We start from the raw sequence: 20,435 nt of genomic DNA, 5'->3' as shown, positions 1-20,435 counted from the left end.
CCGCTTCTTATTTCTCCTTGATCTTCACCACCCACTCGCCTCCCTGCTCCCCAAACCATATATATATATCCCCAATTCTTCCCTCCCCTTCCACATCCGGAAGCAGCAGTCGCTCCAGCGGGGTGTATCCCGGCAACCTAGGGAACCCCTTCCAGACCTTGCATGCAAAGTCCCTAACCTGCATACACCTGAACTCACTCCCCCTTGGCAGCTCTACCCTTTCCCTTAGCTCCTCCAGACTGGCGAACCCTTTCTCCAAATACAAATCCCTCACCTTCACCAGCTCCACTTCCCTCCACCTCCTGTATACACTATCCATCCCCCCACCCCCTGGCTCAAACCCATGATTCTCGCACAGTGGCATTAGCACCGACATCCCTTCTGTTGCTCTCTTTGGTTGGCTCTGAATATTGCGGTCAATATGATCGCCTTCCTTAATCCTAATTATGGTTGCTCTAGAGTCACCAGGTAACTTTCAATACCGCCACAAGGTTCAAACCCGAATACTGATCAAAGAGTTGGTACACCAGTTAGTTAGTTCAAAGTCAATACTATTTATTTACACACACAGTAATATCTACTCATGCACGAAATACTACAGACTAAACTATCACTACTGCTAAAGCCTATACTTAGCTTTGGGCGGCCACTCAGTCAGAGGAACAATGGCTGTTGTTCGGTTCTGAGGCTGCTGGGGTCGAAGTGGTAGAGGGGAAACAGCTAAGGTTGTCTGTCTGGTAGCGAGCGTTGACCTTGGACTTGCTTGCTTCTGGTGCAGCTGGTGGACGGGTCTCTCCGCTGTGAGAGCCAAGTCCAAGAGAGCGATTCTCTCTTGGGGCCTTCCTCTTATACCTGAGGGGGGCTTCGCACGCTTTTGGGCGGGCCTTGAACTTGGCCCCAATGTATTAGGCCATACCTTGATCACTCGTATTGATCTTGACCAATAAAGGGGTGGGTGCCCTGATGGCTGGGCGTGTCCTAGGTGGCCGTTGGCCTGCTTTGTTTTCTGCTTTCGGTTTGGGGAACTGGCGCCGCGAGGTCTGCGGCCAGATCGGTTACTTAAGTATCTTCCTTTGTTCCCGGAGATGGGCCATCCATATGCTGATGGGCCTACAGATTCGGTCTCGTCTGGGAGCCACGGCTCCAATATGCAGACAGGCTCCTTGCTTTCTTAACATTGTCCATTTTTCCCTGCAATCTTTGCAAATGTCCATTTTGTATTCTGGAAGTGGCCATCCCAGATGGCTACATTTCCACCCTAAAGTGCCTCCTCAGCTGATTCCATATCTTGACCTTGGACTGCACCACTGGGCTCCTTGAATACCTACTCAGAGCCATTGACAATGCTGCCGTCACCATAGCCCTCAAACTAGACCCCTCCATCCTAACCCACTCTACCCCTTTTCCTTCCCACCATTGCTGCATCTTGTCCACATTCACCGCCCAATAATAATGAAGCAAGTTTGGTAACGCCAACCACCCCTGCTGCCTCTGCCTTTGTAGCAGGGTCCTCCCACCCTCGGCACCTTCCCCGCCCATACAAAGTCAGAGATGATTGTGTCCACTTTCCGAAAAAAGGCCTTTGGTATAAAGATCGGGAGAGCCTGAAAGATAAACAAGAACCTCGGCAGAATATTCATTTTTATCACTTGGATCCTCCTCGCCAACGTTAAGTGCAGTGTGTCCCACCTCTTAAGATCCTCCCTGGTCTCCTCCACCAGCTTTGTTAAGCTCCACTTATGGAGCCCTGTCCATTCCCTCGCTACCTGAATCCCCAAGTACCTAAACCTACCCCTTGCTACGGTAAATGGCATCCCCCCCTAAATTAGCCCACTGTGCCATCTCATTCACCGGGAATACCTCGCTTTTCCCTACATTCAGCTTGTATCCCGAGAACCCTCCAAACCTCCCCAACAGGCCCATAATCCTTCCCATTCTCCAACGGATCCGAAACACTCAGCAAGAGGTCATCGGCATAGAGCGACACCCGATGCTCTCTCTGTCCCCCCCCCATTATCCCCTGCCACTTTGCCGACCCCCTGAGAGCCATCGCCAATGGCTCTATGGCCAGCGCAAACAGCAGCAGCGACAGCGGGCACCCCTGCCTCGTACCCTTGTGTAAGTCGATGCTTCGTGAGCTCATATCATTCGCCCTAACCCTCGCTTTTGGCACCACATACAGCAACCGCACCCATGCCACAAATCTGGGCCCAAACCCAAACCTTCCCAAAACTTAGAACGAGTACTGCCACTCCACCCGATCAAATGCTTTCCCCGCGTCCATGGACACCACCATCTCCTGTACCAGAGCCCCCGAAGGATTCATCACCATATTCAACAGCCGTCTTATATTACTCGCGAGCTGTCTGCCCTTCACGAAGCTTGTTTGATCTTCTGCAACCCCCGGGACACAATCCTCCATCCTCCCTGCCAACAACTTAGCCAATACTTTCACATCCATGTTCAATAGTGGTATTGGTCTATACGACCCACATTTTGGGATTAGTGTGATTGCTGCCTGCTTCTTCGTCTCCGGCAACTCCCCCTTCTCCAGTGCTTCATTAAACGCCCCTAACAGATGTGGTGACAGGTCCGCCGCAAATTCCTTATTAAATTCTGCCGGGTACCCATCCGGCCCAGGGGCCTTCCCCGACTTCATACCCCTGATACTATCCAGGACCTCCCTCAGCCCCAGGGGCTCCTCCAACGCCTGCCTCTTTGCTTCCTTCACCTGGGGAAGTTCCAGCTTGTCCAGAAACCACCCCATGTCCCCCTTCTCTCCTCCTGGGTCTGCCTCATAAAGTTCCTGGTAATACTCTCTAAATGCCTCATTTATTTTCCCTGGTTCTGACACCACATACCCAGCCCCGGATCTTCAATATTTCCCTGGACGCAGCCTGCCTCCACAGTTGGTGTGCCAGCATGCGGCTCGCCTTCTCCCCATACTCGTATTGCACCCCTCTTGCCCTACGCAGTTGCCCTACCGCCGTCCCCGTTGTCAGCCTGTCAAATTGCCCCTGCAACTTTTTCCTCCTCGCCAATCCCTCCACGGTGGGCACCTTAGAATATTCCCTGTCCACCTCCACTATCTCGCTCACTAAACGGTCATGTTCCGCCCTCCTTTCCTTATTCGCACGAACCGTAAATGAGATTTCTCCCTGGACCACTGCCTTCAGTGCTTCCCAAAAAATGCCTGCCGACGCCTCCCCATTCTGATTGAACTCCACATAATCCCTAATCGCCAACCGCACCTTATCACAAAAACCTCCATCCGCCAACAACCCCGAGTCAAACCTCCACCCCGGCCTCTGCTCTCGTCCCGTACTGAACCGAATATCCAGCCAGTGGGGTGCATGGTCCGAGATAACTATTCCCGCATACTCTGCGCCCCCTCCACCCCAACTAAAATCTCCCGACTCACTACAAAGTAATCAATCCTTGAATACACCTTATAGACGTGTGCAAAGAAGGCATACTCCCCTCCCCTTGGGTTCTGAAAGCGCCATGGATCCACCGTACCCATCCTCGCCATAAACCCCCCCCAGCTCTCTTGCCATTCGTACCCTACCCTCGACCTGGGGCTCGATCTATCCACCCTCAGCTCCAGGTCACAGTTAAAATCTCCTCCCACGATCAACTGGTACGTGGCCAAATCCGGGATTGCTGCCAGCAACCCCCTCATAAAATCCACATCATCCCAATTTGGGGCATACACATTTACCAATGCCCCTTCCAATACCCCACTCACAATCACCTATCTCCCACCTGGATCCCTCACCTCCTTCGAACTCAGGAATCCCATTTTTTGCTCATTAAAATCGCCACACCCCTCGATTTCAAATCAAACCCTGAGTGCAAAACCTGCCCGACTCATCCCTTCGTTAACCTAACCTGGTCCTTCACACTGAGGTGTGTCTCCTGGAAAAAGACAAACCCCCGCTTTCAACCTCCTGAGGTGCATGAACACCCGCGACCTTTTAACCGGCACATTCAGTCCCCGGACGTTCCACGTTACCAACCTTACCGGAGGCTTGCGCCTCCAATCCCCTCTACCGTCCATCACCTTCTCCACTTAACTCCTGCCCCTTTAATTCCACTCTGTACCTATCCCATCCCAGATGGGCCCTTTCTTCGCCCTTGACCATGTCATCTCTCACCCCTTGCCGCATCGCAGAGCCCCTCCCCCCCGCTTTTCCCCTTTGATTCCCCCCCCCCACTTCCCCTTTCCTCCCCCGGCCAACCCTCTTGGCCTTCTCCCCCACCACCTCACTTCCGTTCACCGGCATAACCTGCTAGTGTGGCTGCCCCTGCGACCTCCCCCCTCCCTCTCACCCACCCACTCCTCAGCTCAAAGAAGAAGGCCTCTTGCTGGCCTTGCCCTCCCCCACCCATACAAGGACTTCTCCTGAACTCCAGGTTCTCCAAATGCAAACAAATAGATGTTAAACACAAACAGTCCAGTAAAACAGGAGGGGGATGGGAACATCCATCCCCACACAAACTTTTCACCCGTACAACTCCTTACAATCTCAACATCCCCACCCCCCAAATAAATGGCAAAAATCCCCCAATCCCCCAATCCCTACACCTACTTCAAACATGCTCCCGACTATTACAAAGTGCCAGCACCCCGGTTCCCAAGCATTGTCCACTCTGTTCTCCCCCAGTTTATGCTCCTTAATGAAGTCTTCGGCCGCTTCTGAGGTGTTGAAATAATACTCCCAGCCTCCGAACGTCACCCATAATTTCGCTGGGTAGAGCACCCCAAACCTGATCTGCTGTCGGTACAGCACCCGCCTTGGCCTTGTTGAAACCTGCCCGCCGTTTTGCAAACTCGGCTCCGATGTCCTGATAAATCCGGACTTTATTCCCCTCCCAGTCGCAGCTACGCTTCTCTCTGGCCCACTGTAGAATTTTCTCTTTCTCCACAAATTTATGGAGTCTCATGATCACCGCCTGTGGGGCTCCCCAGCTCTAGGCTTTTGCCCCAGAGACCTATGCGCTCGGTCCACTTCAGGTGCCTTATCTAGCACCCCTTCTGCCACCAGTCCTGCCAGCATCTTTGAGACGTACTTCGTGGCACTCACACCTTCCACTCCTTCAGGCAGGCCCACTATTCGCAGGTTCTGTCTTCTCGAGGTATTCTCCTGCTCCTCAACCTTTGCCCTCAGCGTTTTACAAAGGTCTCCTAGGAGCCCCACCACCGCCTCCAGAGCCACCACGCGATCGCTGTAGTCCGAGATTACTCCTTCAATCTCCCGGATCTGTGACGCCTGCACCTCCAAACACCTCGCCGTCTGCTCCAAAGTACTCTTCAGGGGTGCCACAGCTTCTGCAATCGCCTTTGCATGATCCTCATGCATTTCTTTCCTTTGTTTATGGAATTCCTCCTTGATAAAAGTCATCAGTTCCTGTATCTGGGGCCTTACAGCTTGCCCCTCCCCCGCCTGCATGCTGGAAGAGACTGTCTGTGAAGCACAAGACTGTTTCAACTTTCCAGCCAAACCTCTCACTGTTTTCTGCCGGGTCCGGTGACCAGACGATATACCATTCCTGGGGTAAACAACTCTTCTAACATTCACCTATGCCCTTTCATCAAAATTCCACCCGGATCTGGGTAAAATGAGCCCTTTTCTGTGACTTTGGACAGGAACAGCCCTTTATGTGACCAATCACTCCATGGTCACAAGCGGAAGTCGTTATTTAGTCATTTCTGTCTATCTCCCAAGTATTATAGGTTCTTCAGTCTTGCACCTATGTTCAGGGAAAAGGACTTCTGGAGGATGAGCTGTGAGGATTTTGAAGCCAGTTTTTCTATGACTGAACATTTCCTAATTTCCAAGTTGTCAAAAGGAATGAGTGAAGCAAAGGGATTATTCTCAGCCTTGTTGTGATGAATTTTGTTAAATATTAATGACAATCATTCCAGCTAACAATGTAATTGGTTTCACTGATCGATGTTTATCATACAGTGAAGTGATTGAGTTTGTTCATTGAATGTGTATCTGTATTGATTTTGGTGTGGTGGTAGTGACAATGCACCGAGATTAGTAAGTTTACTTTTTGTGTAACCTTGTTTTTCTTCACTCTCCAGTATTGCCTCACAGTGAGCCTTCACTGAAGAAAGGAGAAAGGGACAGAAGACCTGTGAAGGAAGGTATAAACCAAACCTGCTTAAGATTTATCCAGTCGGTCCAAATCAACTGTATCCCAAAGGAAAAAATAGTCTTGGTAGTACAGAAGTTGAGTATTTCTGAAAAAGGAGATTTACCGTTGAAGCTTTTCATTTTGCATTCATCAGGACCGATGCAAGAATGCCAAATTTCAAAGGGAGCAACAAATTATGCTGCAAAAGAAAAGGGTGCTAATTGGTTGGCAAGCTGACTCTGTTCAAGGCATTGCCATGGATAATGTGCCAGCGAACTATTGCCCTCATGCTTTCCACGAACTAGATGCTGCGGTCAAGCCAGGAAAATACCTTGCATGCCGCATAAATGAGTAATGTGGGAACTTGGTGGTGGTATTTAGAGGGGGGATGCACATGAGTAGCATGACATTTTTAGCTCTTTTCACCCAGTTTTTGGTGGTACTTTTGTTTGAAATACCACCCACTTGATGTTACAAGGTGCCCACATTAGGGAAATGCCCAAGGTAAGAAGTCTGAAGAAGAAAGTTTATCAATGAAGTTGGAGACTTCTCAGGGCTCTTCTATGGAGAAAATAGGGGCGGGCTGGTGCTGCGGCTCCATCCTCTCCATTAATGACAGGTACTTACTGGCATCTTGGGAACTGAATTTGAGAAGCAGAAGCGGTCGATAGAGGCGCCCCTGGCTCCCATTAGGTCGACGCTGGAAAAGACTAATGAATTGGTAAAGGCGCATGGCATCACGTTAAACGGCGTAGAAGAAGCGACTCTCTCTAAGCACAGTGACCAGATTGCCTCTGGAAGCTGAGATGTTGCAAATGGCCGACGTGAATAAAGCACTGAAGGCCAAAGTGGACAATCTCGAGAATCGTTCTAGGAGTTAGAACATCAGCATTGTGGGGTTGCGAGTGGGAAATGCCAGACCCAACTTCCAAAGACTACTTATGCATTATTGCACAAAGATGTTTGGAAAGATGGTGGGGGAGGGTGAATTCACATCCCCTTCCGAGCTGGATCGAACGCCACGGACACCAGCAGAAGCCCCGTCATGCCAAACCGCCGTGGGGTGTGATGATGAAGTTCCTTGGTTTTCAGAGAAGAAACGGTCCTGAGATGGATAAAGGGTCATTGTGATTATAAGTGGGAAGGTCACGCCATCGGGATGTAACGATGTTGGAGTGGAGATGGCGACGAAGCGAGTGGCGTTTAATAAAGCTAAGGCCACCCTATATAAGAAGGGAGTTTGATTTTGGATGGTGTACCCGGTGAAGCTCAAGAGTAACTTTGGAGTCGAAGACAATTTTTTTGATGTGCTGGCGGATGCAGGGGATTTTAAAAAAAAAAACACGGCTTGGGAGCGAGTTGTTCGGGGCATATGTGTGATATTTGGATGTTGGGGATGGTATGTGGGTGTGGGGACTGTTAGGGGCTTTATTTATGTTTGCTTACAATGTTGGTTGTGGGGGGTTGTTCTTTGCGTTATAATTGTTATGGGGACATTTTGGCTACCTGGTGGACTTTGTGGTGCAAAGGGTTTTGTTCAACTTTATTTTTGTTGATTGTGTTCTGGATCCGAGGATGGATCGATCCAGGCCCAAATCTCTGGCTCCTTCTGGGATGGCAATGGTGTTATTGACTTTTAGAACATAGAACATAGAACAATACAGCGCAGTACAGGCCCTTCGGCCCACGATGTTGCACCGAAACAAAAGCCATCTAACCTACACTATGCCATTATCATCCATATGTTTATCCAATAAACTTTTAAATGCCCTCAATGTTGGCGAGTTCACTACTGTAGCAGGTAGGGCATTCCACGGCCTCACGACTCTTTGCGTAAAGAACCTACCTCTGACCTCTGTCCTATATCTATTACCCCTCAGTTTAAAGTTATGTCCCCTCGTGCCAGCCATATCCATCCGCGGGAGAAGGCTCTCACTGTCCACCCTATCCAACCCCCTGATCATTTTGTATGCCTCTATTAAGTCTCCTCTTAACCTTCTTCTCTCCAACGAAAACAACCTCAAGTCCATCAGCCTTTCCTCATAAGATTTTCCCTCCATACCAGGCAACATCCTGGTAAATCTCCTCTGCACCCGCTCCAAAGCCTCCACGTCCTTCCTATAATGCGGTGACCAGAACTGTACGCAATACTCCAAATGCGGCCGTACCAGAGTTCTGTACAGCTGCAACATGACCTCCCGACTCCGGAACTCAATCCCTCTACCAATAAAGGCCAACACTCCATAGGCCTTCTTCACAACCCTATGAACCTGGGTGGCAACTTTCAGGGATCTATGTACATGGACATCTAGATCCCTCTGCTCATCCACACTTTCAAGAACTTTACCATTAGCCAAATATTCCGCATTCCTGTTATTCCTTCCAAAGTGAATCACCTCACACTTCTCTACATTAAACTCCATTTGCCACCTCTCAGCCCAGCTCTGCAGCTTATCTATATCCCTCTGTAACCTGCTACATCCTTCCACACTATCGACAACACCACCGACTTTAGTATCGTCTGCAAATTTACTCACCCACCCTTCTGCGCCTTCCTCTAGGTCATTGATAAAAATGACAAACAGCAACGGCCCCAGAACAGATCCTTGTGGTACTCCACTTGTGACTGTACTCCATTCTGAACATTTCCCATCAACCACCACCCCTCTGTCTTCTTTCAGCTAGCCAATTTCTGATCCACATCTCTAAATCACCCTCAATCCCCAGCCTCCGTATTTTTTGCAATAGCCTACCGTGGGGAACCTTATCAAACGCTTTGCTGAAATCCATATACACCACATCAACTGCTCTACCCTCGTCTACCTGTTCAGTCACCTTCTCAAAGAACTCAATAAGGTTTGTGAGGCATGACCTACCCTTCACAAAGCCATGCTGACTATCCCTGATCATATTATTCCTATCTAGATGATTATAAATCTTGTCTCTTATAATCCCCTCCAAGACTTTACCCACTACAGACGTGAGGCTCACCGGTCTATAGTTGCCGGGGTTGTCTCTGCTCCCCTTTTTGAACAAAGGGACCACATTTGCTGTCCTCCAGTCCTCTGGCACTATTCCTGTAGCCAATGATGACATAAAAATCAAAGCCAAAGGTCCAGCAATCTCTTCCCTGGCCTCCCAGAGAATCCTAGGATAAATCCCATCAGGTCCCGGGGACTTATCTATTTTCAGCCTGTCCAGAATTGCCAACACCTCTTCCCTACGTACCTCAATGCCATCTATTCTATTAGCCTGGGGCTCAGCATTCTCCTCCACAACATTATCTTTTTCCTGAGTGAATACTGACGAAAAATATTCATTTAGTATCTCGCCTATCTCTTCAGACTCCACACACAATTTCCCATCCCTGTCCTTGACTGGTCCTACTCTTTCCCTAGTCATTCGCTTATTCCTGACATACCTATAGAAAGCTTTTGGGTTTTCCTTTTTGTGGAACAAATGGGAGAGGAGGGTGATTTTTACACCCAGGGGATAAAGATTTTCTATTTTTTCCCATGTCTACCAGGTCTACTCATGGATTGACTTTTTTGTGATGGGAAGATCTCTTCTTCCCTGGGTGAAGAAGATGGTGTATTTGGCGATTGTAATTTTGGACCATGCTCCACATTTTGTAGATTTAGCCCTAGAGTCACGTCCCTCCCAATGCCCGCCACATCATTGTTGGTAGACAAAGGTTTTTGCGAGTGTATATTCTCTGCTATTTGGGGATATATAAAATTCAATATAAATGAGTCTACCTCACCTTCTATGCTGTGGAAGGCCCTTAAGGTGGTCATTAAGGATTTTGTACAAGGTGCATGTGGAAAGGACTGCGAGGGTGGAGTGGCTGAGAGAGGTGTTGTACATCCTGGAGGTGGACCACCTGTACTCACTTGTCCCTTCCGTGCAGTTATTTGTGAGCAGGAAAAAGCTACAGACGCAGTTTGATTTGCTATCAGAAAGAGCAGTGAGACAGTTGTGGCGCTCAAGGGGGGCATTTTATGAGTGCAGGAATTTGCTTTTTAGCTCTTCAGCTGAGGAGATTGTGCAAATGAAGGACTCTGGTGGTAGTTTGGTCTCTGCCCTGACTAACGTCAGTGCAGCTTTTGAATCATTTTCTCGGGATCTCCACAGATTGGAGCCCCCGGAGGAGGGTTCGGCCATGGCAGCGTTTTTGGATGGGTTTTGCTTCCTGTGATGGAGAGAGAGAGGCGGGAAGAGTTGGAATCCCCGTTAGGTCCATGTATTGGATTAATGCAGACGGATGAAGCTCTCGGCCCTGATGGATTTCCCATTGAATTTTACAAGAAGTTGGCAGGTCAGATGATTCCGTTAATATTGGGCATGTTTAATGACTCCTTGTCCTGGGGTTGGTTGCCCGTTACATTGGTACAGCCTCTATTTCCCTGATCTTGAAGAAGGACAAAGACCCTATGAATTGTGGGTCGTATCGCCCCATTTCGCTCTTGAATACAGGCGTTAAACTGCTCGCAAAGGTGTTGGCGCTGCGATTGGAGCCTTTCCTTCCGGAGATGATCGAGTAAGACCAGACAGGCTTTAAGGGTTGCCAGTTGTCAGGCAATATACGACAGCTGTTGAATATCGTTCTTTTTCCCCCTCTCTTGTGCCCGAACCAGAGGTTATTGTGTCCACACCAAAAAAATGTTCGATAGGGTGGAGTGTGGTATCTTTGAGATTCTTGGGGAAGTTTAGTTTTGGGCAAAAGTTAATTTCTTGGATTTGTTTGCTGTATAGGGCCCCCACTGCTTGTGTCTGCACTAACACATTACGGTCAGGGTATTTTGTGTTGTGTAGGGGTACCAAGACTAGGATGTCCATAATCTCCACTTCTATTTACTGATCCTCCAGTAAGTAGAAGGTGATAAATCGGTGAGGGAGGGAGCAAACGGTGTCTTTGCATGCGGATAATTTGCTACTTTATATTACGGGCCCAGTCTCCACTATGGATGAGAAGATAATGAAGCTACTTCGGAGTTTTGGCTCCTTCGCTGGGTGTAAGTTGAAGTTGGACAAGAGTGAATACTTTCCGATTTGAACCCCCCCCCGGGAGGGGAGAAACCCCCCCCCCCCCGGAGGGGAGATGAGCTGGGATGTTGCCTTTTTGCCTTGCCAGGTCGAGCTTTGTTACTTGGGAATCTGTGTGGCGCATGATTGGGCCTCGCTCCATAAATTAAATTTGCTAGTCTGGCGAATGGAGTCAAGTCTGACTTGCAGAAGTGGGACAACCTTCCCCTGTCCTTAGCGGGCAGTGTGCAGCTATTGAATTAAATGCCATCCTGAGGTTTTTGTTTCTTTTTCAGCCTCCCTGTTTTTCTCCCTAAATCCTTTTTTGCTAGAGTTGACAGGTTAGTGTCCTTGTTTATTTGGGTGGGCAAGACCCCAAGAATCCATAGGGCGTTTCTCCAGAGGGGTAGACAGTTGGGTTGGTTGGCTTTACCCAATTTGTTATTTTGTTATTGGGCTGCTAACATTGAGAATGTGCTGGGGTGGCTTAGGTATCCGAGTTCCATTTGGGGACAGATGGAGGCGAATTCTTGTAAGGGCTCTAATTTGGGTGCTTTAGTGACTGCCTCGCTTACGTTCTTCCTGCGAGATTTTCTTCAAGTGCGATTGTGGTGTCCACCCTGAGGGTCTGGAGGCAGCTCAGGCAGCACTTTGAATTGAGGTCCATGTCGTTGTTAGCCCCTATCTGTAGTAATTATCTCTGTGCCAGTGAGCTTGGACTCTACATTCAGGACATGAGAGGGGAAGGGTCTGGAGAGGTTTGGGGACTAGTTTGTGGTGGGAAAGTTCACCAGTTTTGAGGAGCTGTTGGAAAAATTCCAACCCCCTGCAACCAATTTGTTCAGATTCTTCCAGATCCGTGATTTTTTGGGGAAGGCTACTCTCTCGTTTCCCCTGGCACCACCGTATTCCCTGTTGTAGAGAATTTTATCTTTGGCTGGGTCTGGTGGGAAGAGTATCTCGAGTATTTGAGGTCAGATCATGTCAGCGGTGTCGGCTCCGGTAGATAAGTGGAAGATAAAATGTGAGGGTGAACTAGGTCCTATTCTGGATCCGGTGGTGTGGAGCGACCGGAGGGTCAACTTCTTGACCTCCTGTGCTCAGCTTAGTTTGATCCAGTTCAAGATGGTGCACACGGCTCATATGACCAAGGCGAGGATGAGTGTTTTTTGGGGAGGGGTCAGATGATACGTGTGAGCAATGTTCCTGGGGGCTGGTCAATCATACGCACATGTTGTGGTCCCAAATTGTTAAGCTTTTGGGTCTCCTTTATCACCATGCCAGCAATTCTGAATGTCAAGCTGGAGCCATTTCTGTTGGTGACCAGTTTCTGGGTCCCTACTCTAACTTGCCGGTGCTGCAGGCAGGGTCAAAGGCGGATGCCCTCGCCTTTGCCTCGTTAATAGCCCGGAGGCAAGTTCTGCTTGCGTGCAGGTCTCCTATTCCACCCAGTGCCTCGGCGTGGTTGGGTGACCTCATGGAATTTTTACAATTGGAGACGGTGACGTACACCTATAGCGGGGGTCAGTGGAAGGGTTCTACCTAAAATGGCGACCATCCAGGGTGGCACGTTAGCGCAGAGGTTAGCACTGTTGCTTCACAGCGCCAGGGTTTCGGGTTCGATTCCCGCTTGGGTCACTGCGGAGTCTGCACGTTCTCCCCGTGTCTGTGTAGGTTTCCTCCGGGTGATCCGGGTTCTACCAGTAAGCCCTGAAAGACATGCTTGTTAGGTGAATTGGGCATTCTGAATTCTCCCTCTGCGTACCCGAACAGGTGCAGGAGTGTGGCAAGTAGGGGATTTTCACAGTAACTTCATTGCAGTGTTAATTTAAGCCTACTTGTGACACCAATAGAGATTATAATTATTAATCATTTTTTTCAAGGTGTTAGTCACCGTCCATTATTAAGGGTTTTTTTGTCTTAGTCTATAAGGGAGGAGGGGATTGTACGTGTTGATTGTATCCTTTCTGTATCGTAATTGGTAGGATCTGTTGTATATTATATTCTGTTGTTTTGTTCTATTGAAAACGTTTTTAATAAAAATACTTTTTTTTAAAAAAAAGGCGGCGATGGGTTATATAGAAATAAGGCCATATGTCCCAACAGTGGGTGAATTATATCAAATAGCATATGCTTTCCTCTGTTGCAATAGGCTGAGTACTCGCCATACTCAATCAGCTTGTGCCTGCAAAACTCAGAGCATAATGTCTAATGTTAGATGTGATTCTGCAATTGGCCAACACTTACTGAGCAATCCCATGTGTTGGGCTTGCAACATGGCTAGTTACACCTGCTAGGAGCTACATGTATTCATACACAGGACAGGACCTCTGCAGGCAAAAGGAACCCAGGTGTTAATGTTTGCACATTATTTTATGTTCAATAAAAACATGGGGCCAATAGTTCTCTCGTGCATTCCCCATGGTAATGCCACAATTTGTCAACTAATCAGCCCTCTCTTTTCATGCAGCATTAGTTGTTGCTCACTTTGAAATTTGGTATTCTTGCATCTGTCCTGATTGAGTGCCAGACAAAAAGATTCAACAGCATGTCTATTTTTCCAGTAATACAAAAGTTGTAAATGATGGTGAGATAAGGCAGCTGCTGGCTCCTTTGAGCTCTTGGGTTTCACTGCTAAGAATGTAATGTGGACAGCACTGTGTTGACCCTTGTTAAAAGTTGATATTTAGTGAAGGATGTTTAAACTAGCTGTACTCGAGTTATGTTAGAGCCAAGGAGTGGAATTTACCAGCTGTTCACATGGATGGAATATTCCAGTCCCACCAACGGCGCACGTGTTTCCTGGTGACGAGTGGTGCAGTCAACAGGAAATCTCCTTGACAACAGCAGGACCAGAAAATCCTGATGGTGGTCCGCCACTGCTGCCGAAAATCACGCGGTGGGTTGCTCGATAAATCCTGCCCAACGTGATTAAGTGTGAATCCAGCTTTACTTGGTTGGCCATTAAATATATCACTGTACAACTAGACACAGTAATTTAGCTTGCTGGGTAGAAATGGAGATTCTGTGTAAATTGCTGGGTAGAAATGGAGGTTCTGTGAAGGAAGTGAGAAATTATGAACATAAAGTTGGTGCAAATCTTTCTGCCCTCTTCAACCAGAGAAAGGAAGCTGAGGTGCAAGGGTAGACATCTCAGAACGAGCATAATATGCCATAGAAACGTACGACACTGAGGGAGTGACAGGGCAGAGCGCAGAGTGTCTTTCTCCTTGCTTGGTCCCACTTCTATTTAACACTTCTCAGAAATAATCTTGAGGTTATTGATCATTTCTACACATTAAGTACTGAAGCGGACTGGTGAGTAGTATAATTATTGATTGGATGTAATTCTTTTTTGGTATTACTCCAGATATTACTCCAGATAAATATAACCGTACAATAATTTTCTTTTGAGAGCTCTTTGCACCAGTCAAAATTGCTTGAAGTTCGCTTAATTTGTGTTAGTATTACTTGCATCTATTCACTTGTAACCTCTTGTGCAGTTAGAATTACATTACTGTCAAGTCTACAGAGACCATATTGGCAGTGGCAGTAAGTACATAAATTGGCCCAGCTATTATTGTGTAGCTGTGCATTAATACTCCATATGGGCTGATGTAGAAATGGAATTTAATCGATAGAACTATGAGGTAATTCATTTGGTGAGGACAACTAGACAAGGGAATACCTAATAAATAGCCGGATACTGAGAAGTGTAAAGGAACAGAGTGCATGTCAACAGGTCACTGAAGAAAGCAAGACAAGTAGATAAGATTAGAGATACTTTCTGGTCACATAGGAAGGATGTGATCACACTTGAATGGGTACAGAGGACATCGTTGCCAGGAATGGAATATTTGTGCTGAGATTGGATAAGATGGGGTTTCTTTGGAACAAAGTGGATGAAATTGAGGGGCCTAGATTGAGTTGTTAAGGAGGACCTATGTTCCTGTCGCAGAGAGTTCAGTAATCAGAGGGGCATAGATTTAAAGGATTAATGTGGAATTGAGAAATCTTTTCACTGAGGCTGACAGGGATACGGAGTTAACTGCTTGAAAGGGTGGTAGAGGCAGAAATCTACATTGCATTTGAAAATACTTGGACATGTATTTGAAGTGCAGTAACACACCGTGCCTCTGCACTAACTGCTGAAAAGTGCCATAGCATGTAAAGGTATGGACTATAACTGCTGGGACATGGGATTAGACTGGACAGCTCTTATTTGGAAGGCACAGATGCTAATGGCTTCCTTCTGTGCTGTGAATTTTCTATGGTGTGTAAGGAGAGGAATCTTCCTGCAGTGGATTTGTTTCATATACTGTGTTTACCACTTCCAAGCATGCACAGTACAGTTGTGAACTAAGTTTAAAGTCTGGTATTACTGGTTTGAATTTCTCCTGGTACAAAATAAATGGTGGAATGGTCTTGAATGAGTTTAGTTAGCATTTGAGTTTCAGCCAGGACAAGTGTGGTCTCGATGCTCAAACATCTGTCACTGAGTTACAGTATGGTCTCCACACATTCTCACTGTCTGGTCCAGGTGTGATGTTAGTGCCCAGATGTCCCATAGGTCTGTAGTTGTAATGTCTCAACCTAGACACTGGTAAGACACTTAACCTAGTGTAAAGCTGGCATTTCAACAACTGGTCATTTTCTCTGCTTTTCATTCCTCCACAGGGACCACTGATGCCACAAGCAAGCATGCAGCTCTGATTGTGATGATTGTGGGAGCGGTTTGCTTTGCAGTGTTTTTCTTTGTGAGGAACAAACCACTGGCTGTGGCACTGGGAGAAGCGACGGCCCTGGCGCTATTTTCAGACCAATTTGAGCAGGTTGAGGCTCTCTTTGATGGTCAGCAGTCGGCATTGTGGAGGAGAAGCAGGATTGTCCTGCGCAATCACATCAATCTAACCCGGCATGTGAAACCTGCCATCTTGATGTTTACAGCTGCTTGGGACGGAGAGCAGACCATGAGGTGTCTTGCTCGTCGGATCGCTGAAGCATATTCCTCGGCCCTCAACGCCACCACCACGGTGGAAATTGATGCCTCAGAAAAAAGCAGACAGGACAGTGATGTGGTGAAGCTGGAGGTGGACACACTGCTCTCGTCTGGGTTCGATGAAGGCAGCAGGGCAGCGGTGGTTCACCATTTCCAGGACCTGCCTCCACCCTCCACCCTGATATTCTACAAGTACTGTGATCATGAGAACGCGGCCTACAAGGGAGTCGCCCTGCTGATCACTATCCTGCTGGATGAGGAGAGGCTGGCACCGAGTGTCAGCTTGGGGGCTGTGGAAGTGAAAGTCCGTGACTTTCTAAAGAGAAAGTTCTCTGCCTCTGAGGGCAGAGAGGGTATGGACACAGACAAGCTGAGTGGCCTATGGAGTCGCATTGCACATGTTGTGCTCCCAGTTGTGCCTGTGCGTGAGATTGAGGAGAGGGGCTGTAATCCTAAAGAGGGTGGGTGGTGATCTGGGGGAAGGGGCTGCCAAAGGTGAAGTACAATAATTTGCAGTAATTCCCCTCTTCTCCCCATTTCCACTCCCACATCATCCCCAACATCAAAATATATTTAACTGTCCACAGTTGAGAGAATCCAGGCTCCATGAATGATACGTTCCAGGTAAATGATGCACTGATTTAAGCGTATAGTCTGCCCACGGAGAAGAAGAAACCCCTCCTGTTTGTTGATGGAACTGTTTTGTGGCAGCTTGCAAACCTAAGTTACTAGCAAAATGTTTTAAAAACTATTGTCAAGTGACTTTTTATTAAAATATTGATGCTTCATTACCTTGGATGATGCCATGTTGCCCATCTATCATCCCCCTTTGTTTCTGAATGTGTTTTGCCAGAAGTGCCATGAAAGGAATTGTGGGTGGTTTCTGAGTGGAACGTCTTTATGTAAACACTAGCTTATGATGGACTTGATGCTGTGGTGGATGTCCCCGTTGTGCAGCATTAAGTGGTGCCATGTCATGATTCCACACGCAACTCTCTCTGTTCTCCCCCCCCCCCCCCCCCCCCCACACACACACACACACTGAGCTTCTGAATTTGCCTATGCTACCAAGATAATGATAACCTACTCAAACCAAGCATTTAGCACCAACCTGCCAATGGCAAAGTGAAGGAATGTGGAAACCACTCTCTGGCACTGAAGAGATGGGGTTCCGGCAACTGGATCCTTTGGAGGATTTTGAGTGGGTCATCCACTGTTTGCTTGGGAATGGTGTTTGGAGCAGAAAAGGAGGTTAGGAAGTTGGGAGACTCCTCCATTTTGGATTTCAGTTAAAGAAAGAGATGGGAACAGACCAGCAGCTATTGTCAAAACACCGAGTTTAGATTTTGCCTGTGAACAGAACAGCCGTTTCTCAAAAGGCAGGCAGATTAAACAGTAGTCCGATACAGCCAAGAATCTGCAGGCTGTTTCCTGACCTGATTTATCTCTCTCTCTCTCCAATCAGTCTTTTAAAAGGAACTATATTCAAGTGTCCAGCAGGCCAGATGCTGTCCTCTCCAGGTATTTCTGATATTATTACAATGGGAGCTATGGAACACCCTTGTCCACATTTATACTCGTGAGAGGGAACCGGTTTCGTGATTCGCGTGCTACAGCCTTGGAATACTTAAATTTTAATCCAACTGGCCATCGTCGCCTGCTGGTGGAGTGCAGGAATCAACCCCCTTGGTGAAAGAAGTAACTTGTGGATTAGTGGCTGAAATATGAAGTATGACATTGGGTCAGAATAACTTGGATGCCAGTTGTACTTGAATTACTTTCATTTCAATTATAAAAGTACCTGGTGGAAGATATTTAATGTTGCCCAAAATAAAATAACACTGAATCAAACACTCTTATTGAGAAAACAGTTTTTTTCAACTGAAATTGAGTGAAGTGCAAACCAAACAACCTCTGTAAACTTCTGGGTGGAAATCTGAAGATCTACCCCGTGGCCTTTGGCCCAAACCTCTGTTTTCATGTGTGTTTTTTTGTTTTTGCTGTCATGTGGCTTTGAGGCACTCTTGATTGGGTTGGGTTGGGTGGAAGAGTATGGGGGATAGTTTTCATTTATGAACTACGTTAATAATTGGCATAATCCAGGGGAAAACTTGTGAATGATTAGTTACTATCTTTCCTGTTCCCTGGAGAAAGGTGAAAACGCCACAGCCAGATCCATGAGTGGATCCTGCTGCACTGTGATTACCTCTGTTAGTTTAGTCTTGTTTTTTTTGCCATGGTGGGGGCAGCAATGAGCTTTTTGTTGTTTTTCTCTTCCAGCTAAACTTCATGATTAATCAGTTATTGGGCAAAAATAGAAATACTTCTAACTCTAAAATAATGTTAAAGATAAAATCTGTACAATGTATTTACAGCTCATGGCAAGCTGAGCAGATCTGAATATAGGAAGTCAAATTAAAATATACAGGCAGTACTTAATTTAGTAAAAGTGCCTGTTGCAATTCCTCTCTGGTAACTTCTCGTAGCATGAACAGCTGCTGTCCGAGTTCCTCTACTTGATTAAAACTAACTCTGATTTTAGGAAGTGCGATTATGGATGAGCAATGAAGGCACTTGGCCTTTAATCCATTTGTGTCTCCTACATGTGATAGAATAAGTAGGGTGCGAGGGGCATTGTGGTGTTGTTACAACTGCAACATTATTACATTGATTAAGCATGTTTTTTTGCTGATTTCCCTACCCCCCTCGTCTCTGGGAAATTCTTGCTTCACCGAGGGTGAGAAAATACAAAGAAAATAACTTTAAAGGCAGTGTCTCACTCTGAATTGAAAATAGATTGCTAGTAGCCAGACCCTTTACAAAACAGAGCGTGACTCGACCATGGACATTCTCTTTCCCTTAAATATATCACAGAATTATTTTTGTGATGGTGTATTTTTTTATTGCATATTGTTATTTGGGAAAAGCTGCGATGGAGATGGTTTAGTGGGGAACTTCGTATGGTGATTGGATTTATTTTATTTGGTTTATAAATGCCCAATATTAATCTTAGACCACCATGAATGAACAATTCGTTTGGAGGCACTTAGGGATCTATGGTTGTTTGGATGTTTTACTTGATTATAGGCTTGACTGCTTATCCTGTTGCTTGTTGTGACGCCACTTCTCCTGTTAGAACAAACCCTTTTAGTACAACGGAACTTTTCTTCCTGATTAATGGAATGACATTTGAGAAAATTACTTCACATGGCTTTGAAAGTTCAGTTGCTCGGCTATAGCCGACTGAGAGTAATATGCACAATAAAAAATGCCTGTTCTCTGCTGTTGTGTCTGCTGTACCTCGGAAAAGTGTCTTTTTTTTTAATATAGCTCAAATTTTAAAAATGATAACTGTTTCCTGTAAGTTAACCATGCAGGCTATAAACCAGCCTGCTTTTTTTTTTGCACGTTGGAACTGAAACTATTTTGTATCTGCTCCAGGGCGATTACAAATACACACAGCAGACCAGTCAGTGCCTGAAAAAGAGAAGTGATCTTGGGTTGGACCCAGATAATCACTTTCAGAAAGGCTGCTATACTTCCCCAATAATGGCAACATTTCAAATGTACTTCAGTAGCTATATAGCACTTTGGGATGTCCAGAGATAATGAAAAGTGTTCTACAATTGCAAGTTCTTCCTCAATGGTGATTTCTAACGTACAAGTTAGTAATGAGTGCTGTGATTGTGCCAGTTGCCTCTTTTAAAAATCTGTTGATTGTCCTGTTCTCTCAATCAGGTTACTTTGTGACATAATTTTGTGTAGTAAGAGTTTCTTTTACAGATGGAAGTAAATAAAAATTGTATATTTTAAAAATATTTCCATGTAAATTCTGGCCTGTGACCATTTTGCCTTATTGTTGTTTCCTGAAGTCTTTGTTTAATAATATTGGCACACTGGGGGCAGTGACGTGGGGGGAGGATGTCACATAAGCATCAACATCATTCAGACTTGGGCTATCTATCTTTGTTCCTTCATTATCCTTTGATCAAATTCCTGAAACTTCCTACCTGGGAACATCACCTTCACAGAAACTGCAAAAAAGCACACTGCTGCCACCTCAAGGGTGACTAAGGAGAGGTAATAAATGGCAGACTTGCCAGTGACACCCATTCTGAGAATTAATTTCAAAAATAAACTTTTATTCCAAACCAAAGTATACCAAAACACCATCTTTCAAAAGCATAGCCTAATCCAAGTAATTTGATTTTTTTTTTTCCTGGTAATGTCCACCCCCTCCACCTGCTGGTGATACACAAGCCCT

At 46.5% G+C, this 20,435-nt stretch overlaps 1 protein-coding gene across 1 annotated transcript in view; it reads left to right on the top strand.

The window, feature by feature from the left end:
• The window catches only part of LOC140426625 (torsin-1A-interacting protein 1-like), a 62,069-nt gene extending 42,080 nt beyond the window's left edge, over positions 1-19,989 (top strand). Inside the window, exons 7-8 of the mRNA XM_072511627.1 lie at positions 6,095-6,157; positions 15,850-19,989. Coding sequence (XP_072367728.1) covers positions 6,095-6,157; positions 15,850-16,643 — 857 coding nt within the window. The 3' untranslated portion in view covers positions 16,644-19,989. The remainder of the gene's footprint in view (positions 1-6,094; positions 6,158-15,849) is intronic.
• Positions 19,990-20,435: the final 446 nt, after the last annotated feature.

This window comes from Scyliorhinus torazame, chromosome 7 (assembly GCF_047496885.1).
Source record: "Scyliorhinus torazame isolate Kashiwa2021f chromosome 7, sScyTor2.1, whole genome shotgun sequence".
In the NCBI taxonomy this organism is placed as follows: Eukaryota; Metazoa; Chordata; class Chondrichthyes; order Carcharhiniformes; family Scyliorhinidae; genus Scyliorhinus; species Scyliorhinus torazame.
The sequence above is the reverse complement of the archived record's forward strand: the minus strand, read 5'-3'. Positions and strand labels throughout refer to the sequence as shown.